The sequence below is a fragment of the Myxine glutinosa genome, chromosome 1 (assembly GCF_964187855.1).
Source record: "Myxine glutinosa chromosome 1, kmMyxGlut1.1, whole genome shotgun sequence".
In the NCBI taxonomy this organism is placed as follows: Eukaryota; Metazoa; Chordata; class Myxini; order Myxiniformes; family Myxinidae; genus Myxine; species Myxine glutinosa.
The window spans coordinates 119,495,230-119,518,721 of NC_136261.1; the positions used below are offsets into that span (position 1 = coordinate 119,495,230).

Here is a 23,492-nt window from a genome sequence, read left to right on the forward strand (position 1 = left end):
TTTTAAGTCGAAAAAAATTTGCCAGATGATTGGGATCGTTGATATTTCTCAATACTGTTGCATCGGAGGCTCACAAACGCGATATGTCTCGGTGCCAAGATCTTTGATCTTGCGAACGGCTGAAAGGTCTCTAACTACTGCGTTCAGTTGTTACAATTTTTACCGTCGTACAATGGAAAGCCAGATTTTTGTGGCGGCACACGCGAGAGGCAGAAGGATGGAAAACAGTTGCTACCTTTATGAGGGGTATGGGGAGAAAGGATGACGGGATGTGCAAAATGTAACAAACCAAGCGAGTCAACAGACAGGAGCATAGAAAACGTAATATGGAAATAAATAAAACCTAACCCCCATAAATGACACCTCACAACACACTCTGACCATGTCCTTTTTCTTCAGACTGTGCGGGGTAAGGTGTTCGTCTAACGATCTAGTTTAGCCCGTCCCCCAACCAGCGATAATCTGAAGACAAATAAATAATTTGGTCAAAAGGTCAAGGTTGCATAAACCATTTTTCATCCGATTGACCTGAAATTTTAAGAATTTGCATATTGTGTCACTTGATTGGTTCACCAATCAAAGGCTACAGATTGGGGGTTTTTTTGATCCAAAGGTCAAAGGTCAAGGTTGCATAAAATCATCCATTTTCATCCAATTGACTTGAAATTTGAGCAGAGTTTACAAATTGGTTCACTGAAGCCTAATGAATGCTATTGCTTCGATTGGTCAAGGTAATCTAAAATCGTCAATGAAAGCTAAACATTTTTCATGTTTAGCACAGGAACGAAGAAGAAGAAGGCTGAATACTAAGCGGATGGGCTTTGCATTCTCAAATGCTTTCTAGTTATTTGGAAAAAAAATATGCCCGAAGTGTTGTACTTGGTTGTTGTATATAGTGTTTCAAAATAATAATCCTTCATCATCCCCAAATCCATGAGCCATAACCATGACAGCTGAAATCGATCTGTGATGCATGAATCTGTGGTCTATAAATAAGAACTAGATCCTTCCAGGTCATTTAGATCCTGGATCACAATGGTGAACCCACATTTTATACCAGGGCTAAGAACTCAACATCTGCTCAGAAATTTGCTGGTGTCCCTTCTTGTGGTTCCTAAAACAAAACAAGCTTTTGGTGAAAGTCCCAGGTGATGATTATTTAATATGCATTCTTTTGAAAAATACTATAGTGCAAGGCTGTTATAATTTTTAACCAGACTCCGTGGTATAATGGTCTGAGTCTTGGAAGTCAGCGGTTTGAACCTCTGCTGAGTTGTATCAAATATTTTTAAATGTGCGTGGCAGCAGGATTTCCTCGCAAAGTCGATTGCTCGTCCATCCCGCTCATTCTGCACACGCTGAGGCGCACCAATCCACCAGTCTTTTGCCGCCCAGAAAAAAATTACAAATTTTATTGAAATCAAATGTATAGAAAATTAGTTATGAATTGCCAAATGAATTACATCATTTTGAAGCAATATTCTGTTGCATTCCAACTGTCATTTTTCCAAAAGCTGCTTTGAATCCACTCTTTCAGGTCTTGAATGTTCGCTGGTCGAGTTGCGTAAACCTGGTTGACTCATGTAAAATTTGTATCATAAAACCTGAAATATTTATCAATATGCTGTAAAAAAAATTGTTTGATTTTGTTTCTTAGCAATATAATTATAGGGATTCAAAATTGTGGATAGATAAATGGGCCACCCTGTACTTGTGGTGTGCATGGGGGAGTATTAGGGGGTAAAAAAATTAATTGTCCTTGGGGTTCAGGGTGGGGTAGGACCCAAATTATCTTTACATAGATATGTATGGCATAGCGCAGCTTCCTTGTATTGCAAGTCATAGTAAAATACACCTTAGTCTGGGGAAAATCAATTTTGATTCGACACGTATTGTGATAGATCGAGATTTATTCTTTCCAAAAAAAAAACGACAAAATTCAGGAAACCACGCACCTCCATGACTGTACCAAGATGGGTACCGTGCAGAGCTATTGGACCAAATGCTAACACCAAGCAGAACACAAATTGTAAGACTGATTCCCTTGTCTCTAATGTAATGTGCGAGGATTAGCTCTTCCGTTGATGAGGGAGTTGGATGACAAAGAAAAATACATTTCACTTTAAACGGACTTCAGCGTTGAAGACCTCAGAGAAAATATGAGCGTAAAGCAATACATGTGCAGTTGTGTGAATTAAAAGCAGAATCAACTTCCTGCTGAAGTTTACAAACAAGGAAGTCACTAATGCTTTGCTGTCTTTCCCTTTATTTAATACCCCTCTCCTCCCACAGGTATGCGATGGAAAGATAAATATACACCATATTCCCGGTGACCATCAGAGCATTCTTCACGGGGAGTGTGCTCGGGACATTGCTGCTATCATTTGTGGATTGTTGTAGGCCAGGTTGGGCCATTTGAGGGGTGCGTAAGAAGGTCCAGGCAGTCAGTATTTTTGTTTAGTCACTTGTCATTCGTTTTCTGCCTTAATGGTGGATAGTTTTATTTGTTAACAAGCTTCATGCCAGCATTCTGAGACACTGGGTTCACTCGTCTGGTTGTAACATGAAGAAGCTGCTGTTATAGATTTAGTTAACGATGAAAAGCTTTTAACGGTTCAAGGTGAGTATAGGATCCTGATAGGACTGGGAGCAGTGAGGGACGGTGGAGTTCCGTGTTTGGATCTGCCATCTGAGCTTCCTCCTACTACACAGCTCGGCCTTGTTTGTCTCGTGGAAAAATAATTCCGTATTTTGACATCGTGGTCCCCTTGCATTTCCGCTCTTGTTGTTCTTGCACTGTTTGATTGTTATTTCTGATTTTCATACTGTAATTGAAGAAATTGAATTGATGACTAGTTTGATGACTGGTGATGGAATAGGAAAAACTGAAACCAAAGACTGCTTGGTTATCATTTTGAGGATGTAGAGTAATCTGAAGAAGCCAGCACCTTGAACTATCACATAAAGATGGCAGCTTGAAAAGGTCACATGGATTTAAAAGTCTACACCGTTACTCGTATTTGGTGTGAGTTTTCGGTCGTCATTAGCAGCACAATGAGATTATGTATCAAGTCATTTAACATCACAGACCACCAACACAAAATGTGAATGTAAGTCTTACAATCACAAAGGTTTGAAGCACTAATTTATCCTTCATTGCTTTATTTGCATGAACTGGTAAATGACCAAAATAATCGGTGATTGTTCGTGTTTATTTCCAGGTACCAATGTGAGATCAGAACAATGCATTTACAAATATTTACATCTTCACCAAAATCAAATCGATTAGTCCTCGTCACACACAACCTCTCCACCAGGTTTCGTCCAAATCCGTCAATAACTTTTTGAGATATCCTGCTATGTTTTGGTTTTAGCCCCATCTCCCAATGGTGAAGAATCACTTAAAAATTAAATAATTCTCGTATCCGAATCCATATTTAGATCTTCACCAAAATCGAATTGATTAGTCCTTGTCACACATACAACCTCTCCACCAGGTATCGTCCAAATCAGTCCACAACATTGAGATATCCTGCTATGTATCGTTTTGGCCATATCACTCAATAGTGAGGAATCACTAAAAAATTATACTAGCCGGATCCGAATCCGGATCTTCACCAAAATCTAATCATTTCGTCGTGTCACGTACACTACATCTCTGCCAAATTTTGTACGAATCCATCCACAACTTTTTGAGATATCTTGTTCACAGACAGACAGGGGTGACGGAGGTAAAAACGGTCTCCATAGGAGACCACCCTAAAAGACCACCACCCTAAAATTGGCAGTAGCTGTTGTTGCAATTATAAAGATACATTCACAACTGATCTTACACATTGGATTAAAATGATAAATTTCAAAAAGGCAAACAATGCTGTGGTCGACTTACAATTTTCACCAAAAGTAGCCTTACACTGACAAGGAGCTATTTATTACACAAGGAAATTTTCCCATTACAATACAATCCCGAATACAATTCGACTTACCTTACAGTCCCCTCCCTTCATTCCTATCACTTACAAGCTGTTGTCCTTCTACTGAACTCTAGTTTTACCATCCTTATCCAATTTATTTAACTCCATCATCTGTATCTAAAGTATAGACTGCTATCTACAAGATAGTCAATATGCAACTGCACTGCCGAGGAAACAGGAAGATTAGGTCAGAAAGCATTTGATCAAAGAACGGCATTCCTTCGGTCGGATTTGCCTTTCAGGAAGATAAGGCTTGGTGTTTGAAGGCAACTGCCTCACTCAAGGATTCCGTCTCCCAGTGGTGAGAGGATGGGTACGATAACTGCAGACGAGATGGTATAAATCTGTACATGAGAGAGAGCAAGCCTGTGTGGAAGGATTCCCAAGCAGTCTTGATATCACGAGAGGTGGAAATTAAGGACCAATCTTGACATAAGGGTTAAAAAATATATATAAAAAAATCTTAAATCTTGCTTCACACATACAACCTCTCCATACAACCTCTCCACCAGGTCTTGCACATTGTGTTCATGTTCAAAAAGGTCACAAACCATAAAGACATTGCTTACGCAATGAATCGAAAGCACACGTTCTGGCTGCTTGCGGAGATGCAGGCTGGTTCGGTTACTAGTGGGCCATCTACATGTTTTTGGTGTACCCCTCAAATGGAAAATACAAGAGGGATTACAACCAGACTCCATATGACATATCCGCTGGTGTGGTTTTGCTTTTAAAATGTGAAAGATTGCTTTATTTGGCCTACAATGCTTGAGTCTAGAGCAACCCAAATTATACTGAGGCCTGACAAAGTATAAAACGGCATCGTGTGTTTTTTTGGAGGTCTGTCGAAGCGTCCTCTTCTACAAAGTAAGGAAAGGGCAAATTTATGTGAGGTTGTCCATCCTCCAAAACTTCTTGTGGAAAAATCCTGAAATTAAGAACTCTTCCTCACTTTCCTTTCTCAATATGTGTATGTACATGTCCCTTCACTAAGGGTTTAGACAGACAATATGTAGACCAGAAAGGTAGGAAACAAGCTGTCTTTTTCAGCTCTTTCAGAAAGGTTTTGTATGAATGAGGCCGTGGTATTTGTGAGCCAAGTTGGGTCTGAGTGCAGTCTTGTTTTAAGCAGAGGCTCGACAACAATGCAGGTCATTGTGGTGTATTTTTCATTCATTGGTCCCATTTCCACATTGCACATTCATTGGTCACATAAGGCATTGCACATTTCCACAACAAATTCAGTTTCATCGACAAACTTCAATCCTATTCAAGCTCACCTGCAGTAATTTAATTTCTCTCTCCAATAAAGGGGCTTTGACAAGAGGAAGTGCTTTTGCTCTATTTTGATTAATCTTAAAATGTAATCTTTTGTCACATCCACTGGTCATGTTTATACATCACATCCACTATAGGTGTGCCATTATTCACTTGTGGCCAATACTAAAGCTTAAATGCATTTTGACACAAGAAAGAGCAATCGGAGATTGCAGACCCTCACCAGGACGTGTTTTTTTTTATTATTTTTTTGTAAACAAGATCGAGGCTCGTGTAAGAGCTAACATTAATCACAAAAGGACAAACTGACACATAAAACACAAGATAAAGGGAGCGGGAGACAATATGGGCAGAGTGAGGGAAGCACACAAGTACAACATTTGAGAGCAGGGACATCGGGAGATCTGTGGAAGGGAGTGGGCTTGGGGGGAGGATGCATGGGAAGGGGTGTGGGGGGTGGGAGAGGTATAAAACACATGGACACTGCTAGGACTTCCAGGAAAGAAGTCGGAATTTCAAAAAAGTGGACTGGGGTTTTAGTGGTTCTTAAGGCTTTTGTGTGTGCTAAAACAAGTATGTAAGCTGAACCACGTGACTGGTGACCGATGACGTCATTATCTTTTCTCTCCACGGATTTATCACGAGATGACGCTCAACAAATTTCATTTTGCTTGGATGAAATTTTGTACTTGTTCAATTATGATGTCATAATGGAGGCACCTATGACATCATTAACATATGTTAATCCCCATGGAGAGTTCTTTACAATGAGCCATGTCAATTTTTTTTTTCTATGCAGTGCTTTCAGATATAGAGGTGCAAAGTTTTTCGGTTTTTACAAGATGGCGCCCATCCCACTTGACCTATGACGTCATAATTACCATTAAAAAATTATACAGGTGGAGTACACCTACTGTGAACATTTCCTGTCAATTGGACCAACGGTTGCAGAGAAAATATTTATTCTGTGCGGACAAACAGACAGACGGACGGACGGACTCAAATGCAATACCCTCCTCTGGCGAGGGTAACAATGCCAGGCTTACAGTGATGCATTCGTTAGTTTGTGTACTTGAATGAAAGTGACAATCGGACAAACAAAAATCTCTGCAGCCTCCGCCCCAGATCAACAAACAAACAGTCACATGTTCCGTCGAATGTTTTCAGTATCCTGTAGCTTCAAATGAGATCGATTTCCAGAGCTGCTAAAGGCAATCTGTAACAGTACGCACACCTGCAACTCCATAAACCTTCACTTGGACGAGCTTCAAAATGCAGGTCCATGTTGAAACCAAAAGTCATCTCCGAGTGTCATTCCTACAAATATAAGTTGCGCTCCACAGAAGTGAGGTCGAGCAAATCGAGCTAAGAACACTTTGGTCCGAGGCTACCCAGTCTGCAACATATGCGATTAGTGCACCAGCTCCCATAAACCTTCTCCATTCCGGCGGTAGATACGTGACTTGCCATGAGGGAAGAGCTTCTGTGGGGTTGGATGCTCGAGACGGAAACGCAGCTGGTCACGCAATCTGGACACGAAGTCTGGTGGTTCCACGGCAGGTGAAGTAGAGAGATGCTGATAGGATGCATGGGGAGATTCAAGTAGGTCATCGTCATAATTTTGTGTGCAGCACGTAGGTGTGGATTTGCATCATTTCCGGAAGCATGGTTGTGCCACTTATGCAGTGCCCCCTGTAGGTTAGGGTACGTTATGGGAGGAATTTGTAATTTATTCAGGCTGTTGGCGATAACTCGCCTACTCTTCACGAAGGCCACCGATGGATCTTTAATGTCCACTAACTGATGCTATTCAAGTAAGGGATGGAGGTACAATAGAGTAGGGAGAATGTGGATTCAAGCATAATTAAGAAGAATCAAATGGAAGGATTTTTTCAAACGATATTTCATGTAACATTATAACCCTATTATTTTCATGTCAGTGAAAATGTGTCAGTATTTGTGTCAGTATTTCATGTGTCAGTATTTCAGTATTTTTCAGTAGTGTCAGTATTTCATGTCAGTGATGACTCCATCTACATCTCGCTGTCTGATGATATGGACCAACTTCTATCGACTCATCCCAACTCTCTCTTCCTCATATGTGGTGATTTCAACTGTCATCATGCCAGTTGGCTGGGTGTGGGTACCTCTCTCACCAGCCATGGCTCCTCAGCAAAGGACTTCTGCGACTCACTGGGACTGACACAATCTGTCAATTTCCCGACCCGGATCTCAGTCAACGGAACATCTTCTCTTCTGGACTTGGTTATGACTAACTTCCCTGAAAATGTCTGCTGCTCTTCTTCTGCTCCGATCGGATCATCTGATCATCTCCTTGTTAAAGTGGACATCTCTCTGACCATCCTCAGGGAGCCTGCTCAGCGTCGACGAGTCTGGCATTTCACTCAGGCCAACTGGCACGGTCTTCAAGCAGCCATAAATCATCTGGACTGGTCTCCCATCTCTACCACCTCTGACATCAACTCATCCTGGGAATTCTTCCAAAGTAAATTGCTCTCTCTCATGCACAGATTTATCCCATCTCGTCTTCAGTTGTCATACCCTTCCTCCCGTCCATGGTACACGGAATCTTGTGGTGAGGCTGTTGCCCAGAAACAACTTGCCTTCGTCTCCTGGAAAGCAAATCCAACGGAAGGAAAGCTCACTTCCTTTCACAAAGCCCGAAACAAGTGTGTGTCCGCCCTCAGGAGAGCCAGGAAACAATATCTCTCCGTTCTCAAGACCGAACTCTCTTATCTGTCTCCCTCTTCCAAATCCTGGTGGCGTCTGGTCAAATCCGTTTCTGGTGTTTGTTCCCCCTCCATCCCCTCCCTTACCTCAAACGGCTACACAGCTGACTCCGCACGTGAAAAAGCTGAATGCCTCAACTCTGTGTTTGCCTCTAAATCTTGTGTCCCAAACCCATCCCTCTCTGTACCCACCATACCCAGTCGTACCCTGCTGCTCCTGGACTCCGTGTCCTTTCCTCCTGACAAGGTGGAAAAGTTTCTGTCAACCCTCGACTCTGATTCTGCAACTGGACCCGACGGCATCAGCCCACGGGTCCTAAAATCCTGCTCTGCTGCTCTATCTCACCCTCTCTCTGTTCTCTTCACCCTCTCTTTTGCTCAAGGTCAACTGCCATCTGCTTGGAAATCAGCCAACATCACCGCTTTGCACAAAAAAGGTGCAAAAACAGATCCTAGCAACTACAGACCAATCAGCCTTCTCCCAATTATCAGCAAAGTCATGTAATCCATCATTGCTTCGGATATGAAATCTTTCCTCTTCTCCAATGGCTTGATCTCTGATCATCAATTTGGTTTCAGACCAGGTCACTCTACTCTGGACATGCTGCTTCTGCTGTCTCAACAATGGATGGAGGTCCTCAATGCCAAACAGGAAATTAGAGCTGTCTCCCTCGACATATCACGTGCCTTCGACACGGTCTGGCACCCCGCTCTGCTCACCAAACTCTCCTCCTTTGGTATCCATGGAAATCTCCACGCATGGCTGGCGGACTTCCTCTCTAGTCGTCGTCAACGTGTGGCCCTGAATGGGTTTCTCTCATCTCCTCTTCCTGTTCAGGCTGGAGTTCCCCAAGGCAGTGTTCTGGGCCCCGTGCTTTTTCTGGTCTTCATCAATGATCTCTCTGACTCTCTTGAAAATCCTCTCTATCTCTTTGCTGATGACTCCACTCTCTGCCGCTCCATTCCTCTTCCCTCAGATCGGCAGTCTGCAGCCTCCTCTCTCTCTGAAGACTTGGACAAAATCACAGACTGGTCAAACAAGTGGAACATGTCTTTCAATCCTGACAAATCTCACACTCTTACTATGTCTCTCCAAAAAGATCGACTGGACAACCCTCCCATCTACTTTCTCAACAATCCTCTCCAAGAAGTTCTGTCGCTCAAGCTTTTGGGTCTCACAATCTGCCATGATCTTTCTTGGGAAAACCACATTTCCAAGCTGGCCTCCAAAGCCAGTCGCCGACTGGGCATCCTCCGTCGTACGAAGTCCTTCCTCGGCACACCTGAGCTCCTCACCACATACAAGGCTTTCATCCGCAGCTCAATGGAATACTGTTCTCCCCTATGGGCCGGTGCTCCTGCCTCACACCTAGCTCGGCTTCACGCTGTTGAAACCAAAGCTTTCAGAATTATTGGAATCTCCCGCGATGAAGCTATCTCTGAGGGCCTTTCACCCACTCACCGCAGGCAGGTGGTCTTTCTGTCTTCTACCGACTCCTCTCCGGCCTTGCACCCCCAGCTCTCTCTGTGCTCTGTCCCCCAAATATTCCTACAGGTCGCACAAGATCTGCCAGCAACCCTCTGATGGTTAAACTGCCGAAATCTCGGCTCTCTGCTCACCTTCACTCTTTCATTCCTCTTTTCTCCCGCCTCTGGAACAAACTCCCTCACTCCCTTCAATCCCACTCCTCCCTCCAGGTCTTTAAAACAGCTGTTCACCACCATCTCTTATCTTCCCCCATCCAAAACCTTGATCTTTTCTACCCCCGCTAATTCACCCTAGATCCACCTTGTTTGAAATTCCAACTTCTTTCCTGGAAGTCCTGGCAGTGTCCATATGTTTTATACCTCTCCCACCGCCCCCTTCCCATGCCCCCCCCCCCCAAAGCCCTCGCCCTCTCTCAGATCTCTCGATGTCTCCATGTCTCTCGGTCCCTGCTCTCAAATGTTGTGTTTGTGTCCTTCCCCCTCTCTCCCCATCTTGTCTACCGCTCCCGATGTGGTATGTTTTATGTGTCGGTTTGTCTTTCTGTGTGATTAATGTTCGCTCTTTCACGAGCCTCGATCTTGTATAAATAAATAAATAAATAAATAAAAAACCCTTGATTGTTATATTGTGAACAATGTGTTGCATTACCTGCCAACCTTTAATCATGAATAGGAGGAATCTGAAACATTTCAGGATTCGCCAAATCAAAGAAAATGATGCTCATCTTAAAGCAACACATGACTTTCGAAACGACGTATGTTTCGAAAACTAACGAGGGCCTTTCGTGCATGCACTGTGTGCGCTTTCAGTGACTCGGTTCTGCTCTCCGAGCACTTTTAACCTGCCGTTGCTAGCACAAAATCTGTAATTCAAAATTCCTTTTAAACATGATTTTCAGCACTTAGAAGAAAGAGTGGCAATTTCAAAATGGTTAACCGCAGTTGTTCTGTTGCTGGTGGCAAATCAAACACATAAAAATATAGGAAATAAGAAAAATATCCATGGATGAGAGGTGTCAAAGTTGTACCATTTCCTGTACATAAAAACAAATATCAGCAATGGATGTAACTATAACACACACACACACACACACACACACACACACACACACACACACACACACACACACACACACCCTTGTATCAATAGATGTGAAAATCTAGTATAATTTATCTTGTGGCCCGGGAACGAAACAAAATATTATATTTATTTATTTATTAATAACAGCCCTCGCAGCACATACAGCACATACAGCACATACAGCACATACAGCTCCCACTCCCGGCCACCACCCCTCCTCCCAGACATTATTTATCGTAAACTTACCCTGTGCATTGACAAGCCCCAGATATGACCTTCCCATCGGTGTTAATAAGCAACCAAACCAAATATGGTGTCTCCCTGTGGGAAGTCTGCCTTAATGTTGGTAATGACGTCATCATCGATCCAATTGCAAGCACTAATTAAATAAATCACTAAGCCTGCCATGTTCAACATGAGGCAATCCCGCAAGGTTCAAAGTCCACTCTGGCATGGATGATCAGTAAGGTCGGGTAGGACCCGCCTTCCACAGGCCTTGCACGGGCTCGCATGGTCGGAAGTTTTTGCAGTATGGGATTTTAGGTACTTTAAGTATTTTTGGCTTGGAAACGTTGAGCCATTTTAGGTAGCAATCCATATCGATAAATGTTCCCTGCCCTAATGACCGTTGTTGCTAGGGGTTTCTGCTCATGCTCGCTGAACATTCTGGGGCGTATTACATCATTTCAAAAGTCGCGTATTCAAGGGAAACAAACATTCGGACGATATCACAGACAATTTTGATTGGATATTGCATGGAGAAAATGATTATTTTTGCGGAAAATCGTTAAAATATGGTGGCAATGTGTACAGCAAGCATGCCAGTGCATTTCAGCTATTTCATCTTCTTCGAGATTAAGGTACCTTATCTACAAGGAGGTGTCTATGTATTTAAAACTTCGTATTTATAACTTCAAATGCTTTTGATGGATTAATTTGCAATTATTTCCTTATTTATTTGTCATTTCCTTAAAAACGAGCCATTGAAAGTTTAACCATTACATCATGCATTAATATCCAAACACATATGTTGTGCATTTTGCAATGCTACCAGGCAGTTTATGCAGATGTTTAATTCGAAGCAGAATTTTACCTTTTGTTTTAGTGAAACTAGAATTATGATGAAAGATTTTTATTTTTCCTCTGGATAAGTCTGTACAGGAAGAGACTTGTACAGTTTCACTGCTGTGGAGCCGTTCATGCCGTATTGTTACTTCATGCGCAGTAACCGCAGCTTCCTGTGACTAGGTTTTCGGGAACCGTGGTTGTTGTTGTCATTTAAAACAGCTGTTCACCACCATCTCTTATCTTCCCCCATCCAAAACCTTGATCTTTTCTACCCCTGCTAATTTCACCCCAATTCCACTTTTTTGAAATACCAACTTCTGTCCTGGAAGTCCTTGGTGTCCTTGTGTTTTATACTTCTCCCTCCCCCCCCCCCCCCCCTACGCCTCCTCCCCCCAAGCCCTCTCCCTTCCACACATCTCCCTGCTCTCAAATGTTGTGTTTGTGTGCTTCCCCTTCTCTCCCCATCTTGTTTCCCGCTCCCTCTTTTTATATATTTTGTTTGTCTGGTCGATTTGTTTGTGAAGTAAATGTTAGCTCTTTCACGAGCCTCGATTCAGTATACAAAAAAAAGAAAAAAATGCTCTTAACTATAGTAGTATACATGCCTGATGGTAGCTTAGCAAGGTGACTGGCTTTGGGTAGTAGGGACCTGCATCAAAAGCTCGTCTTGCCAAACGAACACCAGCTGAGTCAATACTCAGCCTGTCATCCTTTCGCAGTTGGCAAAATAAGTACCAGCTTGCTGGGAGTAAGAGATCAACTGCAAGAGTTCATCTATGGATGGCAGTGGCATACCCTATACCCAAATGGTAGAAGCCAGTGAAAGAGGAGCTTTCGGGTCACCTCTGTCTTCAGTTAACACTTTACCTTTTAACTTAACTACGCTCTGTGTGTGCATCTGGATGAGCGAGCACTCAAAGGATCACCATTGAGCTGAAGTTTAAACAAAAATAAAATGTATGCCTTTGAACAAATAGACTCCAGAACTAACATTTGTTCTGACGTGGAATCCCAAAGACATAAATCCAATAACAGCTATATCAATCCAAGAATATCTAACCACACCTGGAATTCAAATAATAGAAACAAATGTAATTGTAATGAAGTGTATATCGGAAGAATCTCGTTGAGGATAGAAATGATCTTGGGATTTGTAAAACTAGGGCATGCCCGTACTATATCTATATCTAAAATTATATCCCCCCCCTCTATTTACATGAAATGGTTTGGTCCAAAGCGAACGGCTTGCGAGTGGTGACAATCCCCCCCCTCTATTTACATGCAATGGTTTGGTCCAAAGCGAACGGCTTCCGGAGTTTGGTAAAGAAATCGCCATCGCGTGCACAAACGCGCAGGAAAGCGAATGAATCGCAAATTCGTTTTTATTAGTTGTAAAACATAGTTTAACGCCAACATAGTTTGCAAACGTGAAATAAATGAATACGCTGTCAAATGTGCCATCCGAGGCAGAGTGTGCCCGCCACGTTCGGCACACGCGATCGTTCGCTGCTCTGATTGGTTGAATCGTTTTTTGGACATAGCTCGGTAAGTAATTGTCCGATTAATATGAAACCTTGAAAAGGCACATCCTCGGGTCCCCAGCAATATACCTGGCAAGTTAAAAGTATATCGGACCCGTGGTTGTCGAGAAACAGCGGTCACAGACAAACGTACAGACGTACAGACAGACAGACAGAGATTACTGGAATTATAGATAGATGTATCTTGAAGCAAATACTGTACATAAATTATTTTGGAACAGAAAAATACCAGTTTGATAACTCCAGATATCCTACATAATAATATGCTTATTGTTTGTTTCTCTGTCTACAACAACAACAACAATAAAAAAGTGTGGTTGAGAAGAGTGATGGAAATGAATGTAAAAGGAAGTAGAGGACGGGGAAGACCGAGAAAGACTTGGCTAAAGATGGTGGAAGAAGAAATGCGGGCATGGGGGTTAACAAGGAGAGATGCAGAAAATAGGGCAAAATGGAGAAGATTGTCATGGGGACCGCAAGGCTAACCCCCGCTCTAGCAGGGAAAATGGCCTTAAAATGCATGTTGTTGTTCTGTCTATCCAACGATTTTCTCTTAAACGACTCGACCAGGGACCATAAAACTCGTATCATTATAAACGTCTTTATCTGGGGAGTTCTGGTTGTATTTTATTTTTTCCCCGATGAATGACCTTAAATGGTTTTTTTTAATTTATCATTCACCTTACTTATCCCCTATTTTGACTGAGAAGATGATGGAATCAAGAGATTGTGATTTAAAAGTTTTTGTTTACTTTTAACATCGTTCTTAATGAACGGAAACAGGAATGCTAAGAATGGGAATAAGAACCACCTTTGGAGGCCATTTTTTCCCGCAGAGCAGGGGTTGGCCTTTTTCGGGCACCATAGTCACCTTTTTGAAGCAATGTTTTATGGCCGGATGCCCTTTCTGCCACCAACCCTGTTAGTCGCACCTTGCGATGCAGGGAATTACCAGTGAACTGGTACTCAATTTGCCGACCTCAGAAGGATGACAGGCTGAGTCAACCCCCCTGGCATTAATTCAGCGATCGACCGGGATTCAAACCCAGGATCCTAGGATCCCAAGCCGGCACCCAAACCGCTAAGCCAACACCAGGTTGGTAAGAAAGGGAATAAGGGGAGAAGATATTGTGAATTAAACGTTGATCCACCATTATTTACTTTTAACATTGTTCCTAACGAATGGGAACTGGAGCAATGCAGGCATGATGGACCGAAAGGCCTCCTGCACCAAAATTCATTGTGTAGCATTATGTAACGTTTTTAAGAATGGGTAGACAGGGAGATGGGAGGTCAGAGAGTTGGGAGGGGGGTTGAGGACATGGGGTGGGGAATTGATGGCTTGGGGTGGGGAATTGATGGCTTGGGGTGGGGAATTGAGGACCTGGGATGGGAGGCGTGGGGGGGGTTCAATACTTGAGATTGGGTGGTGTTGAGGACTAGAGGTGGGGGCTTAGGAGGGCTTTGAGGCTGGGTTGGGAGGGCTTTAAAGACCAAGTCACATTTTACATTATATGGAATACCCATGCGTCCCTGCTAGTATTCAATAATAAACAAGCGTTACGCCTAGGTCCCCCGTCGGTGAAGTGATGTGAGTTGACAAAGTGGAAGACGCAAGGCGGCCATCTTGGATGTTGACGTGGCGACCCAATTTTCAATAGCGTTCTTCCTTATGCGTAGATACACCCACACACCAGATTAGAAGTTGGTACTTTGCTTATTTTTCAAGCTATTGCACTCAAGGTTCAGACATACATGGCGGCGGCCATCTTGGATTTTGACGCGGCGACCCAATTTTCAATAGCATTCTTCCTTATGCCTAGATACACCCACACCAGATTAGAAGTTGGTACTTCACTTATTTTTCAAGATATTCCGCTCAAGGTTCAGACATACATGACGTCAGACGTACATGGCGGCGGCCATCTTGCATTTTGACGTGGGTTGCACCCACACACCAAATTCGAATGCGGTCCTTCGCTTAAGCACGCACGCACGTACAGACACACGGACACGGACACGGACGACGGAGGGGAAAACCATAGTCCCCCTTTCGCTCCGCTGTGCGACGGGGGACAAAAAGCATACTTGTAGGGCAACAAGTAATGGATTTATGGAAAGGGGAGGGGAAGCTCTATTTTACAAGTTATCTTGATGGCAAACCACAATGCTTTCTCACCTTCAACAGGACATAATCTGGCTGGCTCAGCCAAAATATCGCATCATTCCAAGGTTCCCAGTGATATGGACCCACGTGCAATTCTCCATGCTCAGCAGAGTATACATCTTCCATCTGCAGAGTTTAGTAATATGGTTAATGGTGGCTTTACAGGAACAGCAGGTGACATTTTGAGGAAATGAATGCTGGTGTTAAATGCTGAATTAATCAGTAAATCAATTACAACTTGAAAAGAAAACCTTTTCTGCTTAGTGTTGATTTATAGACCTTCGTGACAAACACATATAGCTCGTTCCATCACTCAAGAAGGAATAAGCAGAGGAGGTCCCTGCAGGAAAATAAGTGCTTCCTTCAACTTAAAAGGGACACTTTTGTTTTGTTTTTGGTATACACAGTCGAGGATGGTGGAGGATCTAGAACACAGAATGGACCGAGACAAAACAGAACGTAAACTAGAACGATACTCTTTGACCTCACGATGTCGACCGATATGCGTCCGCCCACATTATTACATGATCATAATACTTGTACCAAGTTTGCTTTAAATTCATACAGCTGTTCTCAAGTTATCACATTTTTACCTGACATTACCTCTGACCTTTGACCTCTTGCCACCAAAATTTAATCAGTTAATCTTTACATCATTATACATATGTGCACCAAGTTTGAATTTGATCACTTCAGCCGTTCTCAAGTGGTAGACCTATTACAGACTTTGACTTTTGACTCCAAATTATAATAAGTTAACCTTCACATCATTATACATACCTGTACCAAGTTTGAATTAGATCACTTCAGCCATTCTCAAGTTATAGACATATTACAGACTTTGACCTCTCGACCCCAACATCCAATCAGTTCATCTTTACCTCATTATACATACCTGCACTAAGATCCCTTCAGCTGTTCTTAACTTGTAGCGGTAACGAAAACCTATGACGGACGGACGGACAGCCGGACGGACAACCTGAAAACATGCCTCCAGCGACTTTGTCAATGGAGGCATAAAAAACAGTTGATGGAGTAGGGGAGGGGGACACAGCAGGGTAGAGACAAAATAGTGCAACAAAGGACATGGGGGAAAATGACAGAAAGGAGGAGGAGGAGGACACAGTGGGTGAAAAAGCTGGATACGGCCACAAACTCTCAATCACAGAATTGGAAGGAAAAATTGGAAACCCAGAAAACAGTGAGCTTGGGGGTGGTAAATGAGGGTAAAAAATATCGGGTTGTGGACGGGGAATGACAGGAGAGGTGGTGAACAGCTGTATTGAAGCCCAAGAGGGAAGAAGAAATTGAACAGACTGAAGAAGTGGGTGACACAGGTGCGGAAAAAGAGTGAATGAGTGGCTCCTCATCTATATTCATAACCTCTCCAATTATCTGGAAAACCCACTTCTTCTTTTGCAGCCAACTCCACAATAGTGACCCATAAATAACTCCGATAGGATCGGTCAAAAACGATAAATAGCATGATATTTCAAAAAGTTGAGGATGGATAATGACAAAACTAGGTGGATGAGTTGGGTCGGCGACAAGAACAAGCCGATTCGATTTTGGTTCAGGTCCACATGCAGATCTGGCCTCTTAGTGGGATACAAAATGCAAACTATTCAGCCTAGCAAAGGTATGCGCTCCACCGAGTGCCGTTCTAGTTAGTGCGTTTATAAATCGTCAAAATCTATAACCTCCGCCCAAACCCATGTACTTGCTTAACATGCTGGTACATCACCGTGTTACACGAGAAGATCCGAGCAGAACGAAGAACCGAATCTGGGCCTCTGTCTGGAAACCGAGCTGGAAATAGGTTTCCCGTTCTAACATCCACTGCTGCAACCTCACAAAACAAATACACAACGTCATATTGAATCACAATGCATTAACAATGAAACAAGCATTCTGAGTATTGCGCTGCAATACATGTCCCCTACTGGCATTGGGTAGCACTGTCATAGAAGACAGTATTATGACTTACCGCACTCCAAATTATAGTCCGGAAAACTGTTGGGGAAATTCCCAAAGTTCAAAGTGCCATAACTTTGTCAAAAATGATCAAAACGTCGTGAAGTTCGAACTTGATCTGTAACTTATCATGACGAAACCATGTAACAAGTTTGAAATCATTAGCATTAAGAGTTTAGGAAAAAAAGTCCGGAAAGCTATTCGTTGTGTGACGAACTGACGGACCGACAAACGGAGGGACGGAGTGCAAACCTATAGTCCCCTACGGTGTACACAATTAGGTAACTAATAAAACATTATTTTTTCCAAAAATGATCCTTGACGTCTACGGTCATCTAAAAACAAAATTGAGCCACCCCTACACTTCCCTCCCAGGAAGAGAAATTGAAAAGGCAAATTTACAGACAATAATAAAGTGAATCTTTAATGTGTTCGACCTTAACAATGCATTATTCTACATCACTGGTCCAGGAGTTGCTTGATGTCAATATAGAAATGGCAGTGCAAATTTTTGTTTAATTTTTTAAGGTATTAATAAGTAAGATTGTGAAGCATGTACAAAATAAAAAAAATTCAACTTATCATTCACAGCCAACAACCTGTAAAGCCCTGCGTTGCAAATACAATTACATCAGCAACTAGAACGCCACTCAGTAGAGCGCATACTCCCGCCGTGGGTGGCCGCAGATTAGCCCCATCTTCCAATGGTAAAAAATCCTTCAAAATATTCCTGGATCCGGAATAATATCCTGTGCTTCACCAAAAACTAATCAATTCTTCCTTATCGCAAGGGCAATCATCCCACCAACTTTCATCCAAATCCGTTCAGAACTTTTCCAGATATCTTGTTCACAAACACACGAACACACACGGACGGACACGATCGAATGCTGGGAGTAAATAAAGTAAATAAAGTAAACTCCCTGGCGGGAGTAATAAAGAGAAAGAAAAAAAAAAAAAAAAAAAAAAACTTAAGAAGATTACTTATCTAATCGATCATTTTGGGATCAACACATCTGAAATCTGCAAATTGGCAGAAAGGCCTAGCTCTGAAAATCATAAGAAAAATCACTTTGCTCTCTCTCACTGCTTCCACATCTTTACCTTTGCCACCAAAGGTGGATGGAGGTTATGTTTTTCACCCCTGTCTGTTTGCCTGTGAACAAAATATCTCAAAAAGTTGTCGACGGATTCGGACGAAATTTGGCAGAGATGTAGCGTATGTGACGAGGACGAAATGATTAGATTTTGGTGAAGATTCGGATCCGGCTACTAGAATTTTTTAAGTGATTCTTCACCATTGGGAGATAGGGCTAAAAACGATACATAGCAGGATATCTCAAAAAGTTGTGGATAGATTTGGACCAAACTTGGTGGAGAGGTTGTGTTTGTGCCAAGGACTAATTCATTCGATTTTGGTGAAGATCTGAATATGGTTTCGGATACGAGAATTATTTAATTCTCAAGTGATTCTTCACCATTGATAGATCGGACTAAAACCCGATACATAGCACGATATCTCAAAAGGTTATGGACGGATTTGGACAAAACTAGGTGGATGAGTTGGTTTGGTGATAAGAACAAGCCGATTAGATTTTGGTTCAGGTCCGAATCGAGATCCGGCCTATCAGTGGGATACATAAACATAAAAAACATAAACTGTTCAGCCTGGTGGAGGTATGTGCTCCACTGAGTGCCCTCCTAGTTCCTTCTATAATCCAGATATTTGCACATCAGAGTGAGTTTATTGCAATGTTAAATGTCACGATTCTATTCCGTGCTCTTTTGCTCAGGTGTCGGAGCAATTTTCTTATCATCAAATGGACCAGCTTTATGTTGTGCCTGGTTCCATTAAGCCATAGCATTAAAATATTTTTAAGCCTTTGAGGTTGTTCTAACCACTACTCTTCTGTTTTTTGGGTGATAAGGAGCTTTTTGGGGCCAGCCTTAGCTTCCACTTTCATTGGCAGCTTAATCTAGATATCGTACAAAACAAATAAGGTGAGAACTAGAACGGCACTCTTCAACGTCGACCGATATGCCTCCGCCCACATTATTACATCACTAGCAGGCACCTGTGGAAATTCCACGTAATGTAACATGCGACTTCAATTCCTCAACCTTCGACTCCTAACCCTGAGTAATCACCTTTCCCGTCCTAACCCGAAGGCGGAAATCGTCTGCCCACTCCAAGCCTTTAAACAACCTCCCCACCTGGTATGGTAGCCTGTATAACTCACAATCCCGCGAGATGTGCAGAAAATATATCACAACATGAGCAGGTCATGGCCCGACATAGTTGACTGTCCAACTCACAATCATGCGAGATATGCGGACAATACGTGTAGCAATAAACGACCCGAAACAAATTATCTTTTTCTTGATTCATATATACACACATCCTTAAAATTAAACAATGACATTAAACAAATTTCAAATGACATGGGTTTAATCTCTGCTTGAGAGAATGCCCATAGGTATTTGAGCGGTGCATAAGTTAACAGACCGCTGTCTGATCGCTGAGGCCGACCTTCACAAAGCCGTAATACCGATCGGCTCAAAATCCTTTTTAACTGTCGCTTTGGTAATTTTACAATGAAGGAAACGCGTATTTGGAGTGCATAGTGAATGTGACAGCTTCGAGGCGTCTTTGGCTTCGCATGGCAGTGAGCACCAACATGGTGGCCATAAGATTTTTCATCAGGATGAAATCTGTCTTCAAGCCCCCTCACTTCCAAAGTCCTCAACAAGACATGATACCCTCCTCCCCCTTTATTCCCGTTCTTCAAAGCAAAAGGGTAAATTATTATATCGCCATTACATATTTATTCATCAACTCCTGTCATTAACTCTCTTCATGGAAAACAAGATCAAAACAGGAAGTGAATGTCTGACAGGTCATGGTTTATTACTGTCGGTCATTTGTCCATCCGCCCACCAATCGAGCAAGGAAAAAGGCCACGCCCCGAAGTCCGTCATTGGTCGAGACTGACCATGGGGCGATTCAGTGGAACTCAGCGATTGATCGGGGTGACGTCAGAACGAGAAGGTTTGAGCTACGAAGAGGAAGGAATCGCTGCGTCTCTCTCGTGCTGGCTTCGTGGCGGGTGGTCGCTTTCTCTCGGGTGCGATCGTGAGGAGAACTGTTCGGAGCTCAGAGAACCTTTGCAATGTTTGAGCCAGTGGCTTCGGGCTGCCTTGTGCTGCGACTTCATTCGGCGGTCTCGTTGGAGCTGAGTTGAGTGTGAGTGAGCTGAGTGCTTGCCGGCATTAAAACAATTTACCTCATTATATTTTCATTATCTCCCCAACATGCTCCTTGTCTGTTTTCGTGTCTGAGTGGAGACGTCTCAAATTAGAATTATCTGTTTTACCTCACCGTTCATTTCCATTCCGTGCTTTAATTGTATTAAATTAATTAATGTGCATTTCATTTGTTGTCGTGTTTATTCGTTTTGTGGGTTCGAGTATAAGCCCCGTGAGCTCCGTGAAGGTAAACACTTTGGTACCTTCAGTCCCGCGCGCGCCAATGAAAAGTTCCACCAATTTTCAGCTTCATCGCCTCGGAGTAAAAACCGTTACGGCCATTCATCACCTTGCGGTATTAACCGTTCGGGCTGACAGGACAATACTTTTACCAAGTTTGACTTAGTTCCGTTCAGCTGTTCTTAAGTTATCGCGGTAACGAAACCTATCACGGATGCACGGACGGACAGGTGAACGGACAACCAGAAAACACAATTAATGGAAGTAGCCGGAGGCATAAACAATTTGTGAAGCAACAATCCAGCAAAAATAACTAATGCACTTCACTGTTGTTGAATGGTGGATGGACAAATGGAATTACCTATGCCGTAAATGGCTGGATGTTGAACTCCACTTCGTAGAATGGTGTTCAGCTCTGAAATAGATAACATTTCATCAGATCGGCATTCTTATGCCAGCTGAAGTATTATATTTGAAGTACAATAGTACTCGACTTGAAACCCTTCACCATCTGTTTCTGTGCTGAAATGTACCGTCTCCCTCACCTCCCTACTATCCAAAAAAGTGAGAACAAGCTTTTAAAAAGGTCTGAAATTTTAATCCTGTTTCAAAAATGCTTTACAATCAAAAAATGAAGTAGAATTCCCAACATACTTATCCAAATTACTTTTCCTTGTTATTGGAAAAAAATATTCTCAGTTTGTCTAAGATTTTATAGGGGTGTTATGACACGTGTGTATTAAATCATCGAGACATGGTTCATGTGTACCTTGGGTAAAGGAAGGGTTTGGGGGTTTGGGGGTTTGGGGGTTGCGGGGTTTGGACCAATGCGTACATTTGGACCAAATTAGAAACGTTTAAGCATTACTCTCTGTGGAGAGAGTTTGTAAAACTAATTGCATCCAAAAGAGCCAAGTTTCGTTTAGCTATCACCTGAGTAAGTTATGCTTATGAGGATGATCCAGACCATTCAAACATGGCAGTTTTGTTGAAGCTCCAGTGGTGCAACAAGTCACATTGCACTGTTATGCACTTCAGTAAAACCACTTCGTGAATTTCTCTAATTATTGGGTATTTCCTTCATGGTTTATGTGCAATACAGTATTTAACATACCACGTTTGGTAAGCCTTGATGTATTAAAAAAAAAAAAAATCCAAAATAATAATTTTTATATAAGAATCCCATTAAGCTGAATGTTAATTAATTTGAAAAGTTTGTGTAATGAATCAATTGAATTATACTTTATTTATTTTTCTCCTTTCGCCATGTCTATAAATCGCCACCTCTTCAAAGGTGTACATGATTTCATGTACCCTATACTAGCGAATAGCTTAATCTCCCACTCTGAACTATTTGTCATCCTGAACTAAACATGCTCCTTGCCAAACCAAACCAAACCAAACTTACCAAACCAAACCTACCAAACTCTATTCCTCATAATGTACTAGATACAACCCAATATGCTGAGCCTGACCTTTTACTTAAGCCTGAGTCCCTTTCTGTACCATACCTAAGTAGGTGCTTGCCCCTGCTCTTTGCATAGTGTAAAGACAAAGATAAAGTAATGAGCAAAAAAACATAAAAGGACCTCACCGGAGGCACAGAAGGTAAGCAGGTGAACGTCCTCCTTCTGCTGCACAAACTCACCTGTGGGAAGCAAAATGGCAGAAATATTAATGAAAAACAGCGTCAAACCTGAAGCCAAATTCAGATTTCCTGACAAAGTTAATCATGGGAAACCTCGAGAGCAAAATGTTTTGTTTTTTAACATGACCTTAAACACACGAAAATAGTGTTGTAATGCAGAAATGTAACAGAGCCCACCATTAGTTATTTTGATGAGAACATTCATTTTCTTGCCACAAACACATCTTTTTATCAACTAGTGAGTTCTGAAACCAAAATGGGGATCTTAAATGAATCCTCTACAGGTTTATCGAGATTAAAAGTGTGTTTATGGAATCGAGAATCAATTTATTTTTAAAGCGTGTTTGCTTATTTGAGCAACACTGTCCCATTTCCTTACTGTTCCATTATCTTTGCTATATTTTACATATAACAAAGAAAATGGAACAGTAAGGGAATCTGAAAGATTCATTATCATCATGATCATTTCCTCCATGATCCATCCATGATCATCGCTAATAGTGCCGCTTGGTACCAAATTTTGGTAGATAATATTAGACTTATATTAGTCTAATATACAGACTACTTATAGTAGTCTAATATTAGACTCCATGGAATAATGATTAGTGTGCCCACTCTGAGGTTAGGAAGTCAGCGATTAAATTCTGACCCTGGCTGAGTCATACAAAAGACAGAAAATGGTACAGGATTTTCCTCACTTGACACTCAGAATTTAAAGGAGAGAGCACAGACAAACCTTATTGTTTGGCATCCTGCGAGAGGAGGAAATTTTTATTTAATTAACCTGCTGCGTGTGAAGAAAAATATAGCAACAACATAAAGATATGGCATCGCTAGTATCCAGTGCTCTGGGAAGTGACATCACTTTCCCCAAGCTCAATGGATGTTTGTCTGTCATCAAGTCCAATGTTGTCTGCTATCCCATGGCATTTGTCCATGTGTGTTAGTGAATGATGATGCAGCTCATCCACGAGCCGTAAACCCTGTACAAAACAGGAATAATAATAATGATAACTGAGCAGTATTTATAGACTTCC

The 23,492-nt window shown here is 42.2% G+C and overlaps 2 protein-coding genes across 11 annotated transcripts in view; one reads left to right on the forward strand and one right to left on the reverse strand.

Annotated features, from left to right (window-relative positions):
- Positions 1-3,013, forward strand: part of FASN (fatty acid synthase) — a 182,842-nt gene extending 179,829 nt beyond the window's left edge. For all 5 annotated transcript variants that reach the window (XM_068128067.2, XM_068128072.2, XM_068128069.2 and 2 more), the window contains exon 45: positions 2,293-3,013. In XM_068128067.2, coding sequence (XP_067984168.2) covers positions 2,293-2,400 — 108 coding nt within the window. In that variant the 3' untranslated portion in view covers positions 2,401-3,013. The remainder of the gene's footprint in view (positions 1-2,292) is intronic.
- A 187-nt stretch (positions 3,014-3,200) lies between these two features.
- Positions 3,201-23,492, reverse strand: part of LOC137427886 (uncharacterized) — a 157,058-nt gene continuing 136,766 nt past the window's right edge. For 2 of the 6 annotated variants that reach the window (XM_078776539.1, XM_068117694.2), the window contains exons 14-18: positions 22,402-22,455; positions 21,169-21,222; positions 17,092-17,189; positions 15,360-15,473; positions 5,121-6,828 (exon numbers count right to left, since the gene is read on the reverse strand). In XM_078776539.1, the coding sequence (XP_078632665.1) occupies positions 6,664-6,828; positions 15,360-15,473; positions 17,092-17,189; positions 21,169-21,222; positions 22,402-22,455 (485 nt within the window). In that variant the 3' untranslated portion in view covers positions 5,121-6,663. Of the gene's footprint in view, positions 4,319-5,120; positions 6,829-15,359; positions 15,474-17,091; positions 17,197-21,168; positions 21,223-22,401; positions 22,456-23,492 lie in introns of those variants that run through there. The other 4 variants (XM_078776538.1, XM_068117688.2, XR_010984604.2 and 1 more) reach the window with 4 other exon arrangements.